Source organism: Theropithecus gelada, chromosome 6 (genome assembly GCF_003255815.1).
Source record: "Theropithecus gelada isolate Dixy chromosome 6, Tgel_1.0, whole genome shotgun sequence".
In the NCBI taxonomy this organism is placed as follows: domain Eukaryota; kingdom Metazoa; phylum Chordata; class Mammalia; order Primates; family Cercopithecidae; genus Theropithecus; species Theropithecus gelada.
Genome location: NC_037673.1, coordinates 62,214,623 through 62,236,738, shown reverse-complemented (window position 1 = coordinate 62,236,738; position 22,116 = coordinate 62,214,623). Strand labels below are relative to the sequence as shown.

Sequence of the window (22,116 nt, the reverse complement as noted above, 5' to 3'; positions counted from 1 at the left end):
ATAACCAGTATGGGCCGGTTGCAGTGGCTCATGCCTGTAATCCTAGCACTTTGGGAGGCATAGGCAGGTGGATCACCTGAGGTTGGGAATTTGAGATCAGCCTGGCCAACATGGAGAAACCCCGTCTTTACTAAAAATACAAAATTAGCCAGCCATGGTGGCGCATGCCTGTAATCCCTGCTACTTGGGAGGTTGAGGCAGAGGAATTGCTTGAACCCAGGAGGCGGAGGTTGTGGTGAGCTGAGATCGCGCCATTGCACTCCAGCCTGGGCAACAAGAGCGAAACTCCGTCTCAAAAAAACCAAAAAACAAAAAACGAGTATGAATGATTGTCATCAAAAGCTAAATTCTTAATGAGTTTTTATTGTCAGAATGGGACCTCTGCATGTGCTCTTGGTATCACTGTGCTGAGAAGGGCAGAGGAGTGGGCAGGGGGCCAGGTGTCAGGCTGGGCATGCAGTGAGCCTGGCTGATGTTACTTAGAGTGTTAACATATCTTGACTGTGTCCATAAAACGCAGGCACTGGCCTGAATGGAGGTGTGAATGTTCACTTGGGGGTTCCTCAAGACTGAAGGCATGAGGCTATTGAGTTGTGCTGGCTTGGATATTTTGAATATTTATATACAAAAAACCCCATCCATATTTATATTCTATATTTTATTTATAATCTTTTATTATATTCCGGAGTTAGTGAAAGGGAGGTTTCCCACAAATACTCTTTCTGTAAGAACTTCTTATGAAAAAATCTTGAAAAGGAAGCCTTCATATATTTTAGGGTAAAAGGACACAAACAGGCTTGCACAGTCTGCAATGGTTAACATGTAATGTGGAAGGAAAGTTATTTTATTTCAGATTTAGCAATATAAAAGGTCAGCTAGGAAAAAACGCATGTACCAGTAACCAAAAGCATTTGCTTACATCATTCCACAATTTGCAAAACAAGATAATTGTTTTTCAAAACCAGACAACAGGTTCAAAAATACTTCTTTTCACACCCCTAAGTGATGCTGTTGGGAACAATGGCTGTTACAAGGCCATTGCAGGCACATTTCCAGCAAGTTCTGGTTATCATTATTCTCATTTTATCTTCTTTCTTTTTTCTCTCTCATCAGCTTTTTGCTTTCTTCCCTCCTTCTTTTATTCACTGGATTCCGAGGATCATAGATTTCAAATGTATCTGAGTCTTGCATGCTTGCATCTTTCACTTTTCTGCTTTTATCCTCAAACTGAAGTACATGTGACATCCTAAAGAGGGAGAGAGATAGTTCAGTGATTCTTGCATGGGAACTTAAAGTAGAAATTCTATACTCTACTATCATTGACATAATGAACCATAAGCGTACGGAACACCAAGATGGGTTTGTTGTTTACTGGTGCTTACACCACATGGAAACCAACTTCTCAGAAAACTCTTAAATTTGAAAAACATGTCTGGAGTTTGTTCTGCTGGTTTATATTTCTAGTAGAGAATCTCTTTGCCTCAGTCTTTACTTGAGGTTTCTTTCCTGATGGGAGGTTAAAAGAGTTCTATACAGAAGTGTTCCTCAAAGTAAACTCAGAGGACACTGTCTGCTTCCTTTAAAGAACACATTCCTTTAGCCAGAGTAAGTCAGGTTGCAGAGCAAAACTCAAGACAATAAGCCAGCCCTATCTGATTTTTAAAAATTTCAACAGTTACATGGGTCAAGAGTAGGGAATACATTAAGATAATTTCAAAATGATGTTCAAATGGTGTTATGACTCTCTTTCCTGGGGAATTGCTGGTTTAAAAAATATTTTCTTTATACAAAAGGAAACTAAACTTTTGACATAACTCTATGGACTAATTTCTTCTATTGTTGATTACAACAAATCTAACCAATCCTGCTCTCTTCATTAAAAGCTTACTGGTCTTAAGGTATCAGCATATGCTGGAATCCTGAGAGGTCATAAGCTAGCTATCTTTAGGATCAGTTAAATATGTTAGTAATTAGCTGTGCCCCATATGAGGTGCCAGGAATAAACAGAGAAGTCAAAAGAGCAGACTTCAGAACAGTTGAATGAATTTGGAAAGAGAAAAGTTCAATTTTTTTTTTTTTTGAAATGGAGTCTCACTTTGTTGCCCAGGCTGGAGTGCAGTGGCATGATCTTGACTCACTGCAACCTCCACCTCCTGGGTTCAAGTGATTCTCCTGCCTCAGCCTCCCAAGTAGCTGGGACTACAGAGATGTGCCACCATGCCTGGCTAATTTTTTGTATTTTTAGTAGAGATGGGGTTTCACCATGCTGACCAGGCTGGTCTCAAACTTCTGACCTTGTGATCTGCCTGCCTCGGCCTCCCAAAGTGCTGGGATTACAGGTGTGAACCACTGCGCCTGGCGAAAAGTTCAATTTTTATAAAAATAAAACAAAACTCTTAAGTCTTTTCCTACCGTTATACCCTATATACACTTTTTTTCATCACAGCAGAAACGGTTAAACTGTAGGATTAATGCTGCTTATATGCCTGTTGTAACTTTCAGATGAAACCCTAATATCTTTTCCCCCATATAAGCAGAGATCTGGGTAGTAGGTAGGCAGTAGTGAAGATCCCTCACTCTTTTCTCTCTACAGCAGCACAAATGATGAGTGAAATTTCCTTGTGTGGCAAATTCCCATGGGTATACCCAGATTTTGAAGAATCCTAAAAAGATTTTTGGAGGGAAACAAAATGTCACAATTTTAGTGATACCATCATTACTAAGGGTTTAGTAGCTGCTGCTCACCAGGGCTGGCAAGTTGAGGCTTATGTACCATTTCTACCTTCTTTTGTCTCACCTGAGAAAACTTACTGGAACGCAATAAGTAGAAATGATATATATGGATGATCTAGAATCCACTTTAATTTACTGAATAAGTCACATTCACATTTTTATACTTCATTATTCTTATTATTATTATTTCTGAGATGAGATCTTGCTGTGTTCAATGGTCTCGAACTCCTGGGCTCAAGTGAACACCTTGCCTCAGCCTCCCAAGGAGCTGGGATGACAAGCGTGTGCCACCATGCTTGGAACTATATTATTAATGATACATTATTTGTATCAAATTTCATAACTGATCTCAATACCTGAACATGTGGAGTTGCTGACTTTTTATACTTCCATTCCTTTAGTAGACACCCTTATTTAGAAAATGTATTGTACAGTCGTTGCAAAATCTAATTTTCTAGTGTTTTCAATTTCCTACAGCTTTTAGGTATTAGCTTCTGAAAGTAAGACAATCTCTAACTCCCAGAAAAACGCTGACTGTTCGACAGCCATGGTATTAAGTAAACCACTAGAACCAGTTGGAAAAATAATTAAACCAGATTTATGCAATTAATGCTATCTCGCCAAGGTCTAAATAATCAGTGACAACTCACTTCAGTAAATACACCTCTGAAAGCCAATTAACCAGTGATAGCTACATGCTTTTGAAATTTGGCCCATCAGTTGCAGACTCGCTCCAGTGGTTGTGCTTCTGAAAGCCAGCCAGTCAACAAGAGTCTCTTTCGAATAATGGGGCTTTTGAGGCTGACAGCTGCCCCTAAACAATTCCTGACCCCAAAACACTCTGTAAGATTTGCAGCCTGCTTTGCTTGGAGACACTGTGCCTAAAAAGCACAGCGCCTCTTTACTTAAGTAATAAATTAAGCCTTTTTTCGTCCAGTTATTGAGAGGTAGCCTTTTTCTTCAACACTTCTTACAATCTTTGCTGCACCCCCCACAATATGCACCATTTAAAATTGTAATAGTACCACTGATGAGAAGTAAGTGCAGAAGAATGGTGGGACTCCTGTTAAAGGTCCTTTACCACACATCAGGGGGCGTCTAGACCCCTCTGCTGCACTTCAGTACATGCTTAGCAGCAGCTTTCCAGGTGCTTACAGGCTGGCTGTGCTGATGTCTAAGCCAACACCAGTGTAGCTGGAATCATATGCCCTTTAAAACAATTTCATCAATACTCCAGGATTGATATGAGAAAACAAACTTACTGTCTTATTAATACCTCTTCATATACATATTCTTCTATTTAAAAAATTATCCTGTTCTCTGCCCAGAAATACAGATGGTTTTTGTAATATCCATTTCTAGTAGGGATTCTCCGTGTTTCAAATATGACTTGATCAGAATTTGTCAATTAAGAATATAAAACGGCACCTTTTTCCTTTCTATGCCATGAGAGAATTTTGCAACTATTGGATTTAGTCGGCTCTGCTATAAAAAATGAACTCTAGACACACGAATAGCAGCACAAAGTCCACAAGAAGAAACAGATTTCCTTACAAATTTGAAAACAAACAGAGAGCTGTAAGTTAAAGGAGCTGTCTTTTTCAACTGTTTGTTTTATACACCACTGCACTAAGCAAGTCCAACATTTTGATTAATAACAAACCTAAACCCAGAGGAAAGAAAGGGCTATCAGCTTACAAACTACTTCAGCTTTAATATCATAATACTTAGCATGGCTGGTTACTTGGCAATAATATTTAATCTTTAATAGAAATAAAAGCATAATCAAAATACTTCATCCATTTATCTTTCAACATGCTTTGGTCACTTCATTGTGAAAAGCAAAACAAAACAGTTATTATGATTTTCAGCATAATAAATTCCTGACTTACGTGCCTCTATAAATCACAGACTGTACGAACTGAAAGCATGCCTGCACTTTACAGTCTCCTATGAGGATACACAATAAGACTTAGAATACAGACTCAATTTGAGTAAAGGGGGTCTGATAGTTTACAATCAGGTATGTCCCAATAACTCAGTACTATCCACTCTGTGGCTGGTTATGGAATTGGCCCAAAAAGAGTAGTGAATTTTTTTGGAATTAATTACACACTGATCATTTACATATGAAAATTGTAGAGCTTGTTCACTTGAAGGCAAAGACAACAATTTAGATTTGATTAATAAAAAATTTCACATAGGTTCAGATTCTCAAATAACATTGACTTTACAGTGTGTTACAATCTTATATATTATATATAGTGTATATATAAAATATATAGTTATATATAATATATAGCATATATATAAAATATATAGTTATATATAATATATAGCTATATATTACATATGGTATATAGTATATACCACATATATAATATATAATCTATTATATATTATAGTATATAGTATATATTATATATATAGTGTGTTAAAATATGGAGGTTTACTATTTTCACAGAGGTTGTGTCTGACAAAGTGGTTTTTTTGTTATTGTTTTTGGTGGTTTTTGGTATGGAGCTATGTAAAATTATAAACAGAAGTAAACAACGGATTTTTCAAAAAGGACCTAGACCTTGACTGGCCTCACTAACTTCTTATCCAGTTTTTAAAGTTCTCCCACAATTGTGAAATAGACTAAGATACAATAGCTATTTGTATCAATGGGAAATATCAAGAGAGGAACTGATTCTCAGACACTTAATAAGTAGCCCAATATAGAATTCCAATATTAGCAATTCATTTCTGATTTAAATGAGTTTAAATTATTTACACTTATATAATGTAAATAGCTATCTTTTTCATTGGGAAGTCTACAAATCTCTTCTTCCCACATCCAAGCTACACTAACTTAGGAACTTATCACTTGATTGTTGCAGGTGTCCTAATTGTTCTACATCTGTACTATTTCCTTCCCAGATCCAAAGCTTAAAAAATAATCTTTCTGACACATTTCTTTTACAGCATTTTTTTGATCAGAAACTACTGGTTATCATATTAGACTGAAATAAATACCCCAGTCTACCCTTAAAAGCCCTCCAACAACTGGGTAGGGTGCTTCAGCTTTGGTTCTGGGTGAGTGCAGTAGTGTAGACTTCTTAGCCTGTAATCAGTTTCAGTGTTGTCTGTGAGTTCCTCGGTGATTAGGCTGTACTTGTTAGTGTAGGTTGTGGTGAGGCTTCTTTGGGTATAGGGACACCAGGTGGGCTGATCCATGGGTACCAGTACTGGCAGTATCCTCAAGTTCCTAGCTGGCATGCCCTGCACCAGCAGCAGCAGGTGGCAAAATGGTACCCAGGCTCCCAGATGGCACATTTGGGCACCCATGGCAGTGGCTATGGGTGGGGCAGATTAATCCCCACACCCCCAGATGGTACTTGCAGGCACTGACGGTGGCAGTGGGGAAGGTTGATCCCCGGGCCCCAGGATGGCATGCTCATGCACATGCACATGTGGCAGTACCAGGGCAGACTTGTTCTCAGGCCCCAAATGACACCTGTGGGCATTGGCAATGGCAATGGCAGACAGAGCATGCCTAACCTCAGGCCCCTGGATGGTACATATGAGTACCCATAGCAATGGACAGGGCAGGTCAGTCCCCAGACCCCAGATAATGTGTGCAGATATCAGTGGTGGTGACAAGGGGCAGGCCTGTCCTCAGGCCCCCAGACAACATGTATAGGTACCAACAGTAGTAGATGAGGCAGTCTGATCCCCTCTTCCCTGGACAACACACATGGCACTAACAGTGGGTGGAGTAAACCTCTCTAAACCCTGTAGTTTCTTAATTCCTAAAGAATGTTTGAACAATTATGAAAAGAGAACTTTAAGTTACTTGTAATCAGTAATAGAGAAAAGCCCTAAAATTAAATATTCATAAGGCTTTTCCTAAAAATTACATTTGATAGTTATAAAATACAGAAATAAAAGCATCCAAGTAATATTTTAATATATACTCTAGAAATCCTACGAAAATATCAAAAATTTAAAACAAAACAGCCATTTATATTTTAAGCAGTAGCCAAAGCAAACTGAGAATCATAGGAGAAAAACTGATTTTGATATTTTGGGTTAATAATGTCATCATTCTGTATATAGCTTGTTTTAATTAACTCATTTGAAATGAATCTAAAGCTTTGTGATTTTTGTGTTACTTGTGATTTCTTAACATCATAATAAGTGCCAAATGTTTGTTAGCATAGTCAACAATTATCCAGACACTATTTTGTTCTTTGTTTTACAATAGCTGCAAAAGTACCTTTAAAGGTATTAGTCATATTTAGGCTTCCAAATTTTCCAGTGAACTAGAAATCTGGCTTCAGCTTGGCAACTAATTCTGAGACCTTCAGTAGCTTCTCTTTAGTTGCTCATTTGTAAAATGGAATAGAGGAAGCTATGTTATTTGCATATTTAAAGAATTCAAGGCTATCTACCAAAAGTTCTGAGAGGTCAGTATTGTGGCTAGATACAAAATAAGTACACAAAAAGTCATCGTTGCTCTGAAATAACCACTTAGAAAACATAATTTTTAAGACTCTAACTCACCAAATATAAATTATCTGGCAATAACCTTTATAAAGATTTATTAAAATCTTTATGTATAATTAAGAAAACTGTAACCTATTAAAGGAGTACATTGATATACTATGTTTCTAGGATACTTAATTTTTGACAAAAACCAAATTATCTAAAAATTATTTTATAAACCTAATATAATTCAAATAAAAATACCAGTAAAAGGAGGGAGAGAAACATGCAAACAAATATAGCCATAAAATGTTCTAATAAAGAGTAGGGAAACATAATTTCTTACTCCTTAGGTATTGGTTATGCATGGTGACATCCTTTCAAAGTGTACATCATGGAAAGCAAGAAATAAAGAGTAACTTCAAGCAGAAAAGATAACTGTTAGGTATTGGGCTTAATACTTGGATGATGAAAGAACATGTACAATAAACTCCCATGACACAAGTTTATGTATGTAATAAACCTTCACATATACCCCTAAACCTAAAATACACATTTATTAAAAAAGAAAGAAATAAAGAAAAGAAAAGAAAGGGTAATTTTGCCGTGTAGAAACCTGTCAAGCACTACCTCAGTGAAGTGATCAAGGTCAACATTAACAGTCATAAATCATGTTGCTAGTATGTACCCTTCAAATGATGTGATGCTAATGCCATTTTACATCTAAGGCCTTTCTCCCAGTAACCCATAAGCCCAGTCTTATCATGAGAAAAATGTCGAATTGCAGCCATATGACATCTGACCAGTACTCCTCAAAACTGTCAAGGTGATCAAAAACAATGAAATTCTGAAAGCTTGCCACAGCCAAGAGTAGGCTAAGGAGACATGACAACTAAATGTAATATGGTATCCTGAATGGGATTCAGGAACAGAAAAAGGATATCAACTAAAAGCTAAGGGTATTGGTCTACTTGGGTTGCCATAAACAAGATATCACAGACTGGGTAGCTTAAACAACATTTATTTTCTCACAGTCCTGTATGTTGGAAGTCCAAGATCAAGATGCTAGTAGGGTTGGTTTCTGGTGAAGTCTCTTTTCCAGGCTTGCAGACAGCCATCTTCTTGCTGTATCCTCACGTGGTCTTTCTTCTGTGCACATGTGCTCATCATATCTCATCATTTTCTTATAAAGATACAAGTCCTATTGGATTGCTGTCCCACCCTTATGACCTTATTTAATCTTAATTATCTGCTTAAAGGCTCTGTCTTCAAATATGGTCACATAGTATATTTGTATGTATATGTATGAATGTATCCAATGTATGAATTTTGCAGGAGCACAATTTGATCCATAACACTAAAGAAATCTAAATAAACTTCGGACTTTACTTAATAACAACCTATCAGTATTGCTTCATTGAGTATAACAAGAATACCATACTAATGTAAGATGTTAGTAATACATCAAAGTAGTCTGAGGGTACAAGAACTCTCTGTACTATTTGCTCAATTTTGTGTAAATCTGAACTGTTCTAAAAATAGTCTATTAAAAAATATACAAATTTTGAGACATAGGTTTAAAAATGAGTAACAGGGTCATGATCTTTCCCAGTCAGATGCCTAAGTATACTACAGAGTTACAATAATTAAAGCAGCAGTGTACTGTACAGGGTGGATTATTTAAGAAATGAAGTTGGGACAGTGAGTTAGCCATTTGGGGCAAATAATTAAATTAGAACTTTATCCGACCCAATATACTAAAACAAACTTCTGAATTGATGAAAGATTAACAAACGAAAAAAGAAGGAAGTGCTAGAAGAAAATATAGGTGGATATTTACATGGTCTTGATGTAGGAAATGATGTGCCTATGTATTGCAGTAGTTCTTAATGAGTTATGGTAATTTTTATTTACTTTTTTTTCTTGCCTCTCAGGATTGTCCTACTTTGCAAAAAGAAAAACAAAAACAGTGAATATATATTGCTTAAGCTATGAAAGTTATAAAAATAAAATAACATTTCTATAATTCTTTGATTCTATAAATAGTGTCTGCTCTCTGAATGGCTTAAGTCTAGTGTAGATAGGACATATTTAGAAATACACATATAAACCCAAAGTGAGTTGGGATCAAATAAGTTATATGTGTATGATGATGTACACAAAACACTTTGAAAGGGTTATGTAGTTGTCTTTGCCCATTTATATTTCCATAAAGGAATGCCTGATGCTGGGTAATTTATTAAAAAAAAAAAAAAAAAGAGAGAGAGGCTTATTTGGCTCACAGCTCTTCAGGCTATACAAAAAGGATGGCACCAGGATCTACTTCTGGCGAGGGCCTCAGGCTGCTTCTACTCATGGTAGAAGGCAAAGGGGAGGTGGCATGTGCAGAACACATCATGAGAGGAGAGTGAGAGTGAAAGGGAAGGTGCCAGGTTCTTTTTAACAACCAGCACTCAAGGAGACTCTCATAGCAACTACTAGAGTGAGAGCTCACTGATTACCACAAGATCAGCACCAAACCATTCATGAGGGATCCACCCGCATGACCCAAACACTTCCCACCAGGCCCTACTTCCAACACTGGGTATCAAACTTCAACATGAGACTTGGCAGAGCCAAGGAAACCATATTCAAACCACAGTAGCAGTATAATAGAGTATTATAAAAATGTAAATATTCATGTAAGCACAGTTTATATGCAACACATAGATACACTATTATAGACTGAATTTTGTCTCCCTAAAATTCATATGTTGAAGCTCTAACTGCCAATATGATGGTATTTGGAGGTGGGGTCTTAGGAAGGAAATGCTTAGCTTTAAATGAGGTCAGGAGGGTGCCCCCGCTTTCCCCTCTTCCCCGTGTTATGATTAGTGTCCTCATAAGGAAGGAAGAAACTAAAACTCTCTCTCTCTGGCACATACTGAGGAAAGCTCATGTAAGGACACCGTGAGAAGGCAGCCATTTGCAATCCAAGGAGAGAGCCCTCACCAGACACTGACTGATGGCACCTTGATCTGGGACTTCTGTCTGCGAGAAAATAAATTGCTGTTGTTTAAGGCACTATTTTGTTATGGCAGCCCAAGCTAACTAAGACACAAAGTACAAAATAAGTTAAAATGATAATAAATGTTTGGACTGCACCTTGCCATTTGCAAAGCCCTTTCGAATCCATGATGTTTGATCCTCAGGCCACGTGAGGTAAATAGGGTGCACATTACCACCCCTCTTCACAGGTGAGGAAACTGAGGCCTGAGAAGCAATGTGACTTTCGCCAGCCACAGTGACTGAATGTAACTCAAATCAAACTCAGGGCTTCTGAGTGCACACCACAGAGGTTTCATAGAAGGAGTTAAAGAAATTCAAAGGCAGGAACAGATCCTGAGGCCCAGGGCAGTCAGAAAAGAATTCTAGGAGGAAATGGGAATTAAACTGGGCTTTGAAAAGACCAGGGACATACACCAGTAGGAAGGAGGTGAAAAGGTGTCCCAGAGAAGTGACGTGGACAGAAGTATGCTGCAGCTCATCTATGACACAGAGCAGGGTATGGTCCTTTCAAAGGATCAAACGTGGGTAAAACTTGAAAATTGGTCTTGCTGAGATTCTTTTTCTTAAAATAAAAAGGCTGGTTTTGCTTTTTAAATACAAGTCTCCTTTCAACCCTACCCCTAAAAATTTAAATCCAATTCATTAAAGTTTGTAATCCATAGTCCCATAGAATGACAATCTTAAGTAATATAGGAGCTATTTTGTTAGGTTTCTTGGAATTCTAACTTAACAGAGAAATGAGAAGCTGTCAACACAGTACACTAACACAGTACAGAGATAAATTTTGTGTATGGCAAAGTTTCGTAAAGAATGGTAAGGTCTTTCAACCCACATGGGGAAGGCTGTATGAGGACAATATATGTACTTTCTCCCACCTCAAAGGCTAATCATACACTAGATAGATGTCAGTCTTCAAGCAGTTTAACTGGTCCGTTTGAGAAAGATAAGCGTTGAATTTTCATACCATAAAGTTAGTAGTAGTAGAAATACCTTGTTTCAGCTTTTTGAGTAACTTATTAGCCTTTTCTCTGGCATTATCATGTAAGAGTTTATAAACATAATTGCTCAGTGATTTGGAATTATGTATTAATACTACCAAGGAGCAAGGTGAACAAAACCAGAATTCTAGTCAAAGGTTTTGGAGGTGGCTGGCTACTCAGAAACATTTATTTATTCAGCATACATTTATTGAGGGCATTCTTTTTGGCAAGCATTGCTGGCTAGTGCTGGTACAAAGGCCAATAACAGAGCCACCATAGAGCCGAGTATGGTGGCACATGTCTGTAGTTCCAACTGCTTGGGTGGCAGAGGCAAGAGGATCACTTGAGCCCAGCAGTTCAGAGCTATAATGCGCTATGATTACTTGAATAGCCACTGCACTCCAGCCTGGGCAACATAGCAAGACCCCATCTCAACAAAAAAGCAGAGGTGGCACCCTCAAGAGCACCTGCAGCCTAGTAAGGGAGACAGCAGTTACACTGTAGTATGAGGAAGACTAAACCAGAGAGATATTCAAGATTCTCTGCAAGACCAGAAGAGGGTCTTAACCCTGGGGGAGAAAGAACGGGTCAGACCAGGAAAGGAATCAGGAACCATTTCTAAGATGGAGATAACACTTCAGCTAACTGAGACAGAGAAGTGTATAGTGTATATAGAGGCAGCAAGGAAGAAGGGGAGTGCAGGTGTTTGTTCAGGAAACTTGAAAGAATTGGGATGTCTGGAGCATAGATGTGATGGGGGAAGGAGATGTAACAGGTCGGAGAGGGAAGCAAAAGCCAGATTATAGAAGCCACATTAGGAATTTGGGTTTTCTTGTGTAGACAATGGAGAGCCACCAAAGGATTTAAAACAGAAGAGTTTTTGTGGCTACATTTGCATTTCTGGAAAACATAAAGGACCTGAATATTATTGACCACAAGGTAGTCCTTAGTAATTCGGTGGCTGAGAGGAGATTGCCAGATACCCACCCTTGCAGAGGCAGCCTACGGGCCCTTGGCTCTGCTCCTTTTGAACTTCCAGCTGAATGAGGTGTCCCTGCTTAGCATCCCTATTTTAGGAAGAACTAGAGGAAACTGGAACTGAGATTTCAGATAGCACTGATTAAAGGCAATAAGGAGATCAAAATTTATAGAAGAAATTAATGCTTTTTTTTTGTGTGTGTAAGCAAGCATTCACCTAAAAGAGTGGTGCCTTTTCCTAAAGATGCTCCCACATTGCTCAAGACATTTCTGGAGTTTCTCTTTTGGAATTTCTTTAATGTCCAACCTGGATTCATGTCTTTTTATGGTTGCATTTTTTAAATTGTATACTCCAAAATAAGCACTACTCTTATCTGATTTCTTATCTTCCTTACTAGACCTATCACTGAATTGACTTTTGATGTATTCCCAAAGTTAAATCCATCTTTACAGGATGAAAGTTTGTTACCTCTGAAGACATTGAAGAAAGTATCTGGTCAAGAAGTTATCAGCTACAAGTTTCTTGACCCTCAGTCTGAGAGACTGCCTGTGAAACAGCGGTGATAATAATCTTTTTCCTGCCCCGCCCCCACATATTCAGTTATTGTAAAGATGCTACCAGACAACATGAGAAAGCTTGTTGTAGAATGCTGCATCAGTGAGTGCTATTTTTGTTGTCTCACAGTTTGTAGGCAATTCCAAACTGTGCATTTACCACATCGTGGTGTCTGTCTGTATGTTCTTACAGATTGTTTACTTCGTGAGAGTAGGGCCTGGGTCATATTTGGTTTTGTTTCACCAGTGTCCGGCATTGGCATCATGCGTTAAAAGCCCCCAGATGTTTTTTGAATGAATAATTGAGTCTAGCTCATTGCCTTTTCCTCAAATCACATATATCAGAAATAAATAATGCGCTTGAGATTATTGAGTTCAAATAATAGACTCAGAGCTACCTGAGTTTCTTTGAGTAGTTTGTCATTAGGAACCAGCTGATCTCCATCTCCGAAGGGGCAAGGACAAAGGGCTAATGAAATCAGTCAGTCTGAAAGCATAAAGGCTCTTAAGCTTTATTTCTGTGCCCTTTACTTTGACTGCATTTAAAAATAACTAGGAACATTTTTTAAAATTACTGATACTGGGACCCCATCCCAGGACAATTAAATCAATACCTCTGGAGTTGGAAGCCTGGCACTGATAGTTTTTAAAGCTACTTGGTGATTTTTAACATGCAACCTGCATCTGATGCAGGCGCTCTAGAAATATGCTTTGAGAAACATTGCTTTATACAAATAAAAAATTTAAAAAAAGGGGGGGCCCTTCTGTCTACTTCTACATCAGGTGCTATAGGAGATGGAAAAGAACATAAGGCATGTTCCCACTGCAGTCTATTGAGGGAATAGAAACTAGCAATCACTAATATAAGTGAGTGGAAAAGCAACTATCAGTATTTGCTGAGCTATGAGAGATGATGAAAACAGACTTATGCTGAGCCTGAGACTTATGCTGAGCCTGAGACTCTGCAGAGGCTGGTAGATGTTTTAGGGAGTCTGTCATCAAAATATAAGATAGTCTCTACCCACAAAAGGAAGCTGACTCTTAGCTTAGCAAGCCTTCTAGTACCAGCCAACAGGCCTGACCAGTACAAAGGGTCTGAAGGCCTTATTCCCAACACAAATCACCATGTTTGGCTCCGGGAATGCAACAGTGAACAAGACTCAAACCGTCTCAAACAACTGAGTCTGTTCACAATCAAGTGAACAGGCAATTACTAAATGGGGAGAATTAATGAAAGAAATGAAATAAGGTTGGTGAGATAGGAAGCACCAGTTGTTGGAGGGCTTTTAAGGGTAGACTGAGGTATTTATTTCAGTCTAATATGATAACCAGTAGTTTCTGATCAAAAAAATGCTATAAAAGAAATGTGTAACAAAAGAAACATTGGAAACTGTACAAATGCATGAAAATTAAACAACATGCTCCCAAATGACCACTGAATCAATGAAGAAATTAAGGAGAAAATAAACTTGTTTAAACAAATGAAAATGGAAATACAAGAAACCCAAACTTATGGAATACAGGAAAAGCAGTGCTAGGAAGGAAGCTTATAGCAACAATCACCAACATCAGAAAAGTAGAAGGATTTATGCACCTCAAGGAATTAAAAAGCAGAAACAAACCAAACCCTAAATTAGTAGAAACAAGGAATTAATAAAGATCAGACAGAATTAAACACAACAGAGACTACAAACAATACAAGTAATCTGCAAAATGAAAAGTTGGTTTTTTGAAAAGATAAACAAAATAGATAAACTGTTAGCAAGATTAACAAAGAAAAACAGAAAAATGCCCAAAATAAATAAAATGAGAAAGAAGGAGACATTATAATTAATGCAACAGAAATAGAAAGGATCTTTAAAGGCTACTGTGAACTATATGCTAGCAAATTAGAAACCTAGAGAAATACGGATAAATTCTTAAGACACATACGACCTCCCAAGATTGAACCAGGAATAAATAGAATACCTGAGCAGACCAGTAAAAGCAACGGAATTGAATCAGTAATAAGAAATTTCCCAACAAAGAAAAGCTCATGTTTTACTGCTGAATTCTACCAAAATTATAAAGAACATACACTATATTTTTTGTCAAGTTATTCCAAAAAATTGAAGATAAAAGAATTCTTCCTAATTCATTCTATAAGACCAGCACTACCCGGTAACCAAAACAAGACAAGGACATAACAAGAAAAAGAAAACTACAGGCCACTATCAGTGATGAACACAGATACAAAAGTTCACAACAAAATACTAGCAAAGCATGACAACAACACATCAAAAAGATAATACACACCATGATCAGGTGGGATTCATCCCAGGGATGCAGGTATGGTTCAACATACACAAATCAATAAATGTAATACATCACATTAACAGAATGAAGGACCAAAATTATACGATCGTCTTGATTGATGCAAGAAAAGCTCTGCTAAAATTAAACACATTTTATGATTAAAAACTCAAAAAATTAGGCATGGAAGGTGCAAACCTCAATATAATAAAGGCCATTTGTGACAAGCTCACAGCTAACATCATACTGAATGGGGAAAAGGTGAAAGCCTTTCCTCTAAGAGCTGGAACAAGACAAGGATGCCCACTTTTACTACTCTTATCCAACAAGGTACTGGAAATCCGAGTCAGAGCAGTCAGGCAAGATAAAGAAATACAACGCATCCAAATCAGAAGAGAAATCAAATTGTCTCTCTTTGCAGATGACATGAACTTATATGTAGAAAAACCTGAAGACTCCACAAACCACTTTTAGAGCTGGTAAGCAAATTGAGTAAAATTGCAGGACAAAAGCCCAACATACAAAAATCAGTAGTGTTTCTGTAGAGCAATGACAAACTATCTGAAAAATAAATTAAGAAAGCAATCTCATTCATAGTAGCCACACACACACACACACACACCCCCACACACACCAAACTAGGAATAAATTTAACCAAGGTGGACCTCTACAAAGAAAACTACAAAACACTGATGAAAGAAACTGAAGAGAACACAAACAAATGAAAAGACGTCGTATGCTTATGGATCAAAAGAATTAATGTTGTTAACATGATCATACTATTCAAAACAATCTACAGAGTCAATGCAATCCCTATCAAAATACCAATGATATTCTTCATACAAATAGAAGAAAAAATCCTACAATTTGTATGGAATTACAAAAAAACCCAAATAGCCATAGCAATACTGAGCACAAAGAACAAACCTGGAGGTATCACACTCTCTGACTTCCAAATATACTACAAAGTTACAGTGACCAAAAGAGCATGGTGTTGTTATAAAAACAGACACACAGACCAATGGAACAGAATAGAGAACCCAGAAATAAATGCACATATGTATAGCCAACTGACTTTCAACAAAGGTGCCAAGAACATACTTTGGGAAAAAGACACCCTCTTCAATAAATTATGCTGAAAAAACTGGATATCCATATACAGAAGAATAAAACTAGACCCCCATCTCTAACCATATACAAAAATCAACTCAAAATAAAATAAAGACTCAAATACAAGACCTGAAACTATAAAACTATAAAAAGACAACACACGGGAAACATTTCAGGGCATTGGTCCAGGCAAAAATTTTATGGTTAACACCTCAGGCAATGAAACAAAAACAGACAAATGAGACTTAATTACATTAAAAAGCTTCTGCCTAGCAAATGAAATGACCAACAGAGTAAAGAGAGAACCTGTTGAATGTAGAAAATATTTATGAACTATTCACCCAGCAAGGTACTGATATCCAGAATATACAAGGAACTCACATAACTTAAAAGCAAAAAACCAAAATCCCGTTAAAAAGTAGGCAAAGGATCTGAATAGATATCTCTGAAAAGAAGATTTACAAATGGCCAACAGGTGTATAGAAAAATGTTCACCATCACTAATCATTAGGGACCTGCAAATTAAAGCCACAGTGAGATCTCATCTCACCCCAATTAGAACGGTCATTATGAAAGCGACAGCAAATAACAAATGCTGGTGAGGATGCAGAGAAAAGGTAACTCTTATACACTGTTGGTGTGAATATAAATTAGTATAGCCACCATGGAAAACAGTATGGAGGTTTCTCAGAAAGGTAAAAATAGAGCTACCATATGACCCAGCAATTCCACTAATGAGTATTTATCCAAAAGAAAGAAATCATTATATTGAAAGGAATTCTGCACCCACGTGTTCACTGCAGCACTATTTACAATAGCTAAGAAACAAAATCAACCTCAGTGTCCATCAATGGATAAATGGATAAAGAAAATGTGGTATATATACACAATGGAATACCATTTGGCCATAAAAAAGAATGAAATCCTGCCATTTGTGGCAACACAGATAGATCTAAGGCCATGATGTTAAGTGAAATAAGCCTGGCAGAGAAAGACGAAATAGTGCATATTCTTACTCACATGTGGGAGCTAGAAATGTTGATCTCATGGAAGTATACAGTAGAATGATTGCTACCAGAGGCTGGGAAGGGTGGGGTGGGGAGGATAGAGAGAGGCTGGTTAATGGATACGAACATACAGTTAGAAGGAATAAGTTCTAGTGTTTGATAGCACAGTAGGGTGACTATGGTTAACAATTTATTGTATATTTCAAAATAGTTAGAAGAGTTCAAAAGTTCCCAACACAAAGGAATGTTTGAGGTGATCATCACACATTGTATCCACATATCAAAATATCACCTGTACCCCACAAATATGTACAATTATTATTTATCAACAAAAAAAGGGAGGGGGAGAAAGAAAAAGTGTTTATGCACCAGCACATCTGAAAAAAGAAGTCTGAATCTTTTTGCAACATGAAGTAGATAGTGGAGATCACAGTAACTCATATGAAGAGACACAGACAAAATATGAATGAGCTCAGAGATCAAACTATGTAAAAAAAAAGTCCTGGAAAATAAGGCCACTGGAACTCTTCGTGTTTAGCAGAGCAGGGATGACTCTGAGTAATAGAAAAGGCCAAAGGAGAGAAAGAGATTAATGGAGAAAAGCAAAAGATGAAAGAAGATTCAGAACAGGAAACAGAAATAGTTAAAGGAAACAGAGAAAAATGCAGATACAAATGGTAAAAAAAAAAAAAAAAAAAAAAAAAAAAACCCAAAAAACTCAAAAGAGAAATTTAAAAATTAACAGTAAGAGAAAAATAAGAACAAAAAATTTTAAAATACTTGAACAAAAAAAATAAGAATAGAAAAATAGAGTGTTAGGAAAATCAAGCAAAGAGGAAAATGGAAACTGATTTTTGAAAAAAGAAAATGAAGATGAAAACCAGTGGCTTTTCTTTCACTGTTCACCACTAACATGGAAAAATCTCCTGTTTCCGAACTTCAAAGGAATGTTATATTGCCCCCTCAGTTTGGAGTTTTGAAAGGCTAACTCTAAAACGTGTCTTTTGTATTCCTTAGTTAAAAAAGAAATCCTCATATTATAGTGTCTTCTGTAAATATTTAGTATTGTTGGAGTAAATATGAAAGACATAGTTTTCAAAATATCTTTAGCAACAGGGGAATGCAGAGTTTCTCAGCTTTCTTGCCTATCTAACATGCTTAACACTCAGCACGACACAGGTGGAAAGATCTAAGAGGTTTTCCAGAATTAATCTGTAATATGCATCTTACACCTGCCCTGGGGTTTCAGCAACTGCTCAGCCAATAACATGTAATCTACAGCCAGTAGACTAATAGAACAATTGTCTTCCATAGGGAAGATGGTATTTCCTATCAAAAAGGCCTGGTAAGCAGCTGGGGTACATGGCTGTCTCCCCATCTCTCTCAAAACAGATCCACAAACAAAGCAAACTTCCCCAATATGACAGAAACTTATTTCAGGGCAAACCATATGAAAGCACAGGGTTAAGACAGAAGAGCTGTCTTCATCCTGAAGAAAAAGAAAGAGGTGACTTCAGGGACTGGACAGGGAGTTTAGAATTAAAATAATCACCATTCCAGGGTCAGCAACTCTGACAACGACCTATTTATAAAGAACCACGTTGGTCTTTTGTAGCATTATTTATAGTTCTGTATAAAATGAACACTAACCAGAGAACCTGGTCTATAATCGTATTCCTTCTTGCTTCATTTTATCACAACCTTAGAACTTGGCTGACAGAGAGGTGGAATAAAAATATTTACATTACACTGAGCTTATAATTCTATGTTCTCCAAAGTGATGATATCCTTTTGCTTTATATTTAAATCCTATTTACAATGAATGTTCCTTTATCTGCATCTCCTCCCCCACTTATCTTAGTACTAGCCTCAAGGAAAAAGCTGATAGTTCATTAATGAGGCATTATTGTCCACTGAAAAAATATCAAAGGTTTTTTTAAATTTCAGAATGGTAAGAATTATGATACAAACCAACCTTAAGTTAATCACTGAGAGTTATAATGAGTTAAACTAAGGAAAGGTCATAAAACAGTCAAATATTATAGAAATGGTATATATTCTAATCATCTGATCTTGATAGATCTACTGACAGTGGTCAAATATAGATAAATTAATTCTTAAAAACAATAATGACAACACTGAAGATGAAAACAAGAACACATTTATTGAGCACTGATTGTTCCACACACCATACTAAACCCTTTAAAAATAGTATTTCATTTAATCCACAAACTGACTAACCAAAAAGGTACTATTATTATCCCCAGTTTACACTTTAGGGCACAGAGTGAGAAAGGTTATGTAATTTACCCAAGATCCCACAGCTAGTAAGTTTCCAAGTTGGGATTCAAATTCAGGTCTGACTCCAAATCCCATATTCATAACCACTCTACTATTTATATTCCTATGAAAAATTAGGGGTAAATGTGGCAGGAACTTCTTGTTCAAGTTAAACAAACTTTTAAATAACTTTCTGAATTTTAATTCTTCAAATAATACAGAGGATATAATATTAAGGATATAAATTTGACATTTTCCACACTTTAAGGGGACCTAGACAATTTGTGACTAAGTGTGAATTAAGTCCTGAAGTCATTTGTCTGGCCTTATTACTACAGTTTAAAACAACAACATCAGCAATCACATTGCCTTATCGGAAAATAGGAAAAATATGTAGCCTAGCTAACTTAGAGAAACTGTTACTTAGGTGGGAGAACCTCTGAAAGTGACAATTTTTTATGTAGAATGCCATAAAAATACTGATGCACTATGTTTCCCCATATAAACTAGGAATGATTTTTTTTTTCTAGCAGAAAATGTACTATTACATATAAGCAATACAAAATCACAAACAAGAGAGAATGTCTTCAAAAACAAATGGAATCAAACTATTGAGCCAAGCACGATTGGCTATGTCTGAACACTATCACTTCTAGTTATGACATCTTGACCAAATTACTTAAACTTTCTGTGCCTTAGACTTTTCCCCAGTATAATTTGGGCACAACAACACTTTCTAGCTTATAGGTTTAAAGGAGATTGGTGTTATGTAAATGCTCAGTAAGACTTTCTTGCTTTAACTTTTATTTCTACTAAAAAAACCTCAGTTCAACGTTTTACTTATTGTGATCAACTGAATTATCTGTACACAAAGAATAGAACATTACTATTACATTTAACTTGATTACCTGAATTAATACCAGAGAGTAGAAGGGATATTAATAAATCAAAATGGCAGGTAGCTGGAAGATTATTAACAAATGTTTTTGGAGGGGGATTTTGTGAGTTGCATTTACATGTGGCTATCCTAGATGTCCTGGGGATTCACACCAGGTAAAAGAGAAGAAAGTAAGATGGCATATATTCTGTAACCTTGTCAATTCTTTGTGTTTTTGCTCAGTGTACCAGGGAGAAGGAAAAAATTATAATTCAATGTCTCATAAAAACATTTATATGCCCATACCAGAAAATGGCAATCAAGCATGCTAGACTTCACTCTTTTTTATTCCTCATGCTATTTATTTTCCACATGTGATCTTTTCCATTACTTTGAAGGGTTTGTCTAAAAACTAATTATTTCCTTCTTGGCACTGGGGCTGCAATTCAGGTAGCAGCCACCTGTTAAATAATTAGGCCTTTTTATTGACTCCATAGCCTATAGTCTAAGCTTTTTCCAGGTGTGGTAACTAAAAGAGAATAAGAATGTAGCACGTTATCCACCACCTAAACTTTCAAAGTAAAAATATAAGTGTAGAACAATAAAGGTTCAACCTGCCTTAAAAGATACTAAACAGTATCTTTTAAGTATATTGCTAAACAGTTAAGCAGTCAGGTACTGGCACAAGAATAGACAAAGAAATCAATGTAAAATAAGAAAACTCACTCAAAATATACATAAGTGCTTACTCTGATAAAGAACACATTTAATATCCATGGGGAAACACAGTATTATTCAGTTGTGGTGGCTAACAATTTAGAAAAAAAAATAACATGATAACAATGACCTAATAAAATAAACCAAATCAATTCCAGGTGGATTTTTGATGTAAATTAAAAATAAAAAGCATAAAAATACTACTAAAAGATCTAACTAGGTATTTATATAATCTTGGGATTATGAAGATCTTAAGAATGACACCAGGTAGAAATCATAAAGGAAGAGATCAGCAAATTTAGCAATGCAAATATTTAAAATTCCATGTTAACAAAACAAAGTCCCCATAAACAAACTGTAAGGCAATGACAAACTGGTAAAAATATTTTAAATGAAAAATAATATTCTTCATAGGCCAGGCGCTGTGGCGCATACCTGTAATCCCAGCACTTTGGGGAGGCTGAGGTGGGCGGATCGCTTGAGGCCAGGAGTTTGAGACCAGCCTGGCCAACATGGTGAAACCCTGTCTTTACTAAAAATACAAAAATTAGCTGGGTGTGGTGGTGCTCGCCTGTAGTCCCAACTACTTGGAAGGCTGAGGCAGGAGAATTGCTTGAACCTGGCAGTCCACTCTGGGTGACAGAGTGAGACTCTGTCTCAAAAAAAAAAAAAAAAAAAAAAATTAAGAGCTTTTGTAAATAAAAAAGATATACACATAAGAGTAGACAACTAACAACCACCACCATAACCATGAAATATAAATGGCCAGTTAGCACAGTGAAAAAATTCAACTACCAGCAAACAAAGAAATAGAAATTAATACAAGGTAGAAATTGGCAATGATTACTATATATCTGTTATTTATTACATATTATAGTACATACACACAAAATTCTAGGTTAAGAAGAAACTAGCAATTTCATACATTGCTGGTACAGGTATAAATGATTCAACTTTATACAGTGCAATTTAGTAAAAATTTTATCAAAGTCATTCCTGAGCTGATAGAAATCAGAAAGTGTTATGGGGAGGGGACTAGCTAGGAAGGGGAAGGCGGGAATATCCTGGG

The 22,116-nt window shown here is 36.7% G+C and overlaps 1 protein-coding gene across 2 annotated transcripts in view; it reads right to left on the bottom strand.

Annotated features, from left to right (window-relative positions):
- Positions 1-639: 639 nt before the first annotated feature.
- The window catches only part of CWC27 (CWC27 spliceosome associated protein homolog), a 256,746-nt gene continuing 235,269 nt past the window's right edge, over positions 640-22,116 (bottom strand). The window contains exon 13 of one of the 2 annotated variants that reach the window (XM_025389139.1): positions 640-1,246. In XM_025389139.1, the coding sequence (XP_025244924.1) occupies positions 1,223-1,246 (24 nt within the window). In that variant the 3' untranslated portion in view covers positions 640-1,222. The remainder of the gene's footprint in view (positions 1,247-22,116) is intronic. The other variant, XM_025389137.1, reaches the window with a different exon arrangement.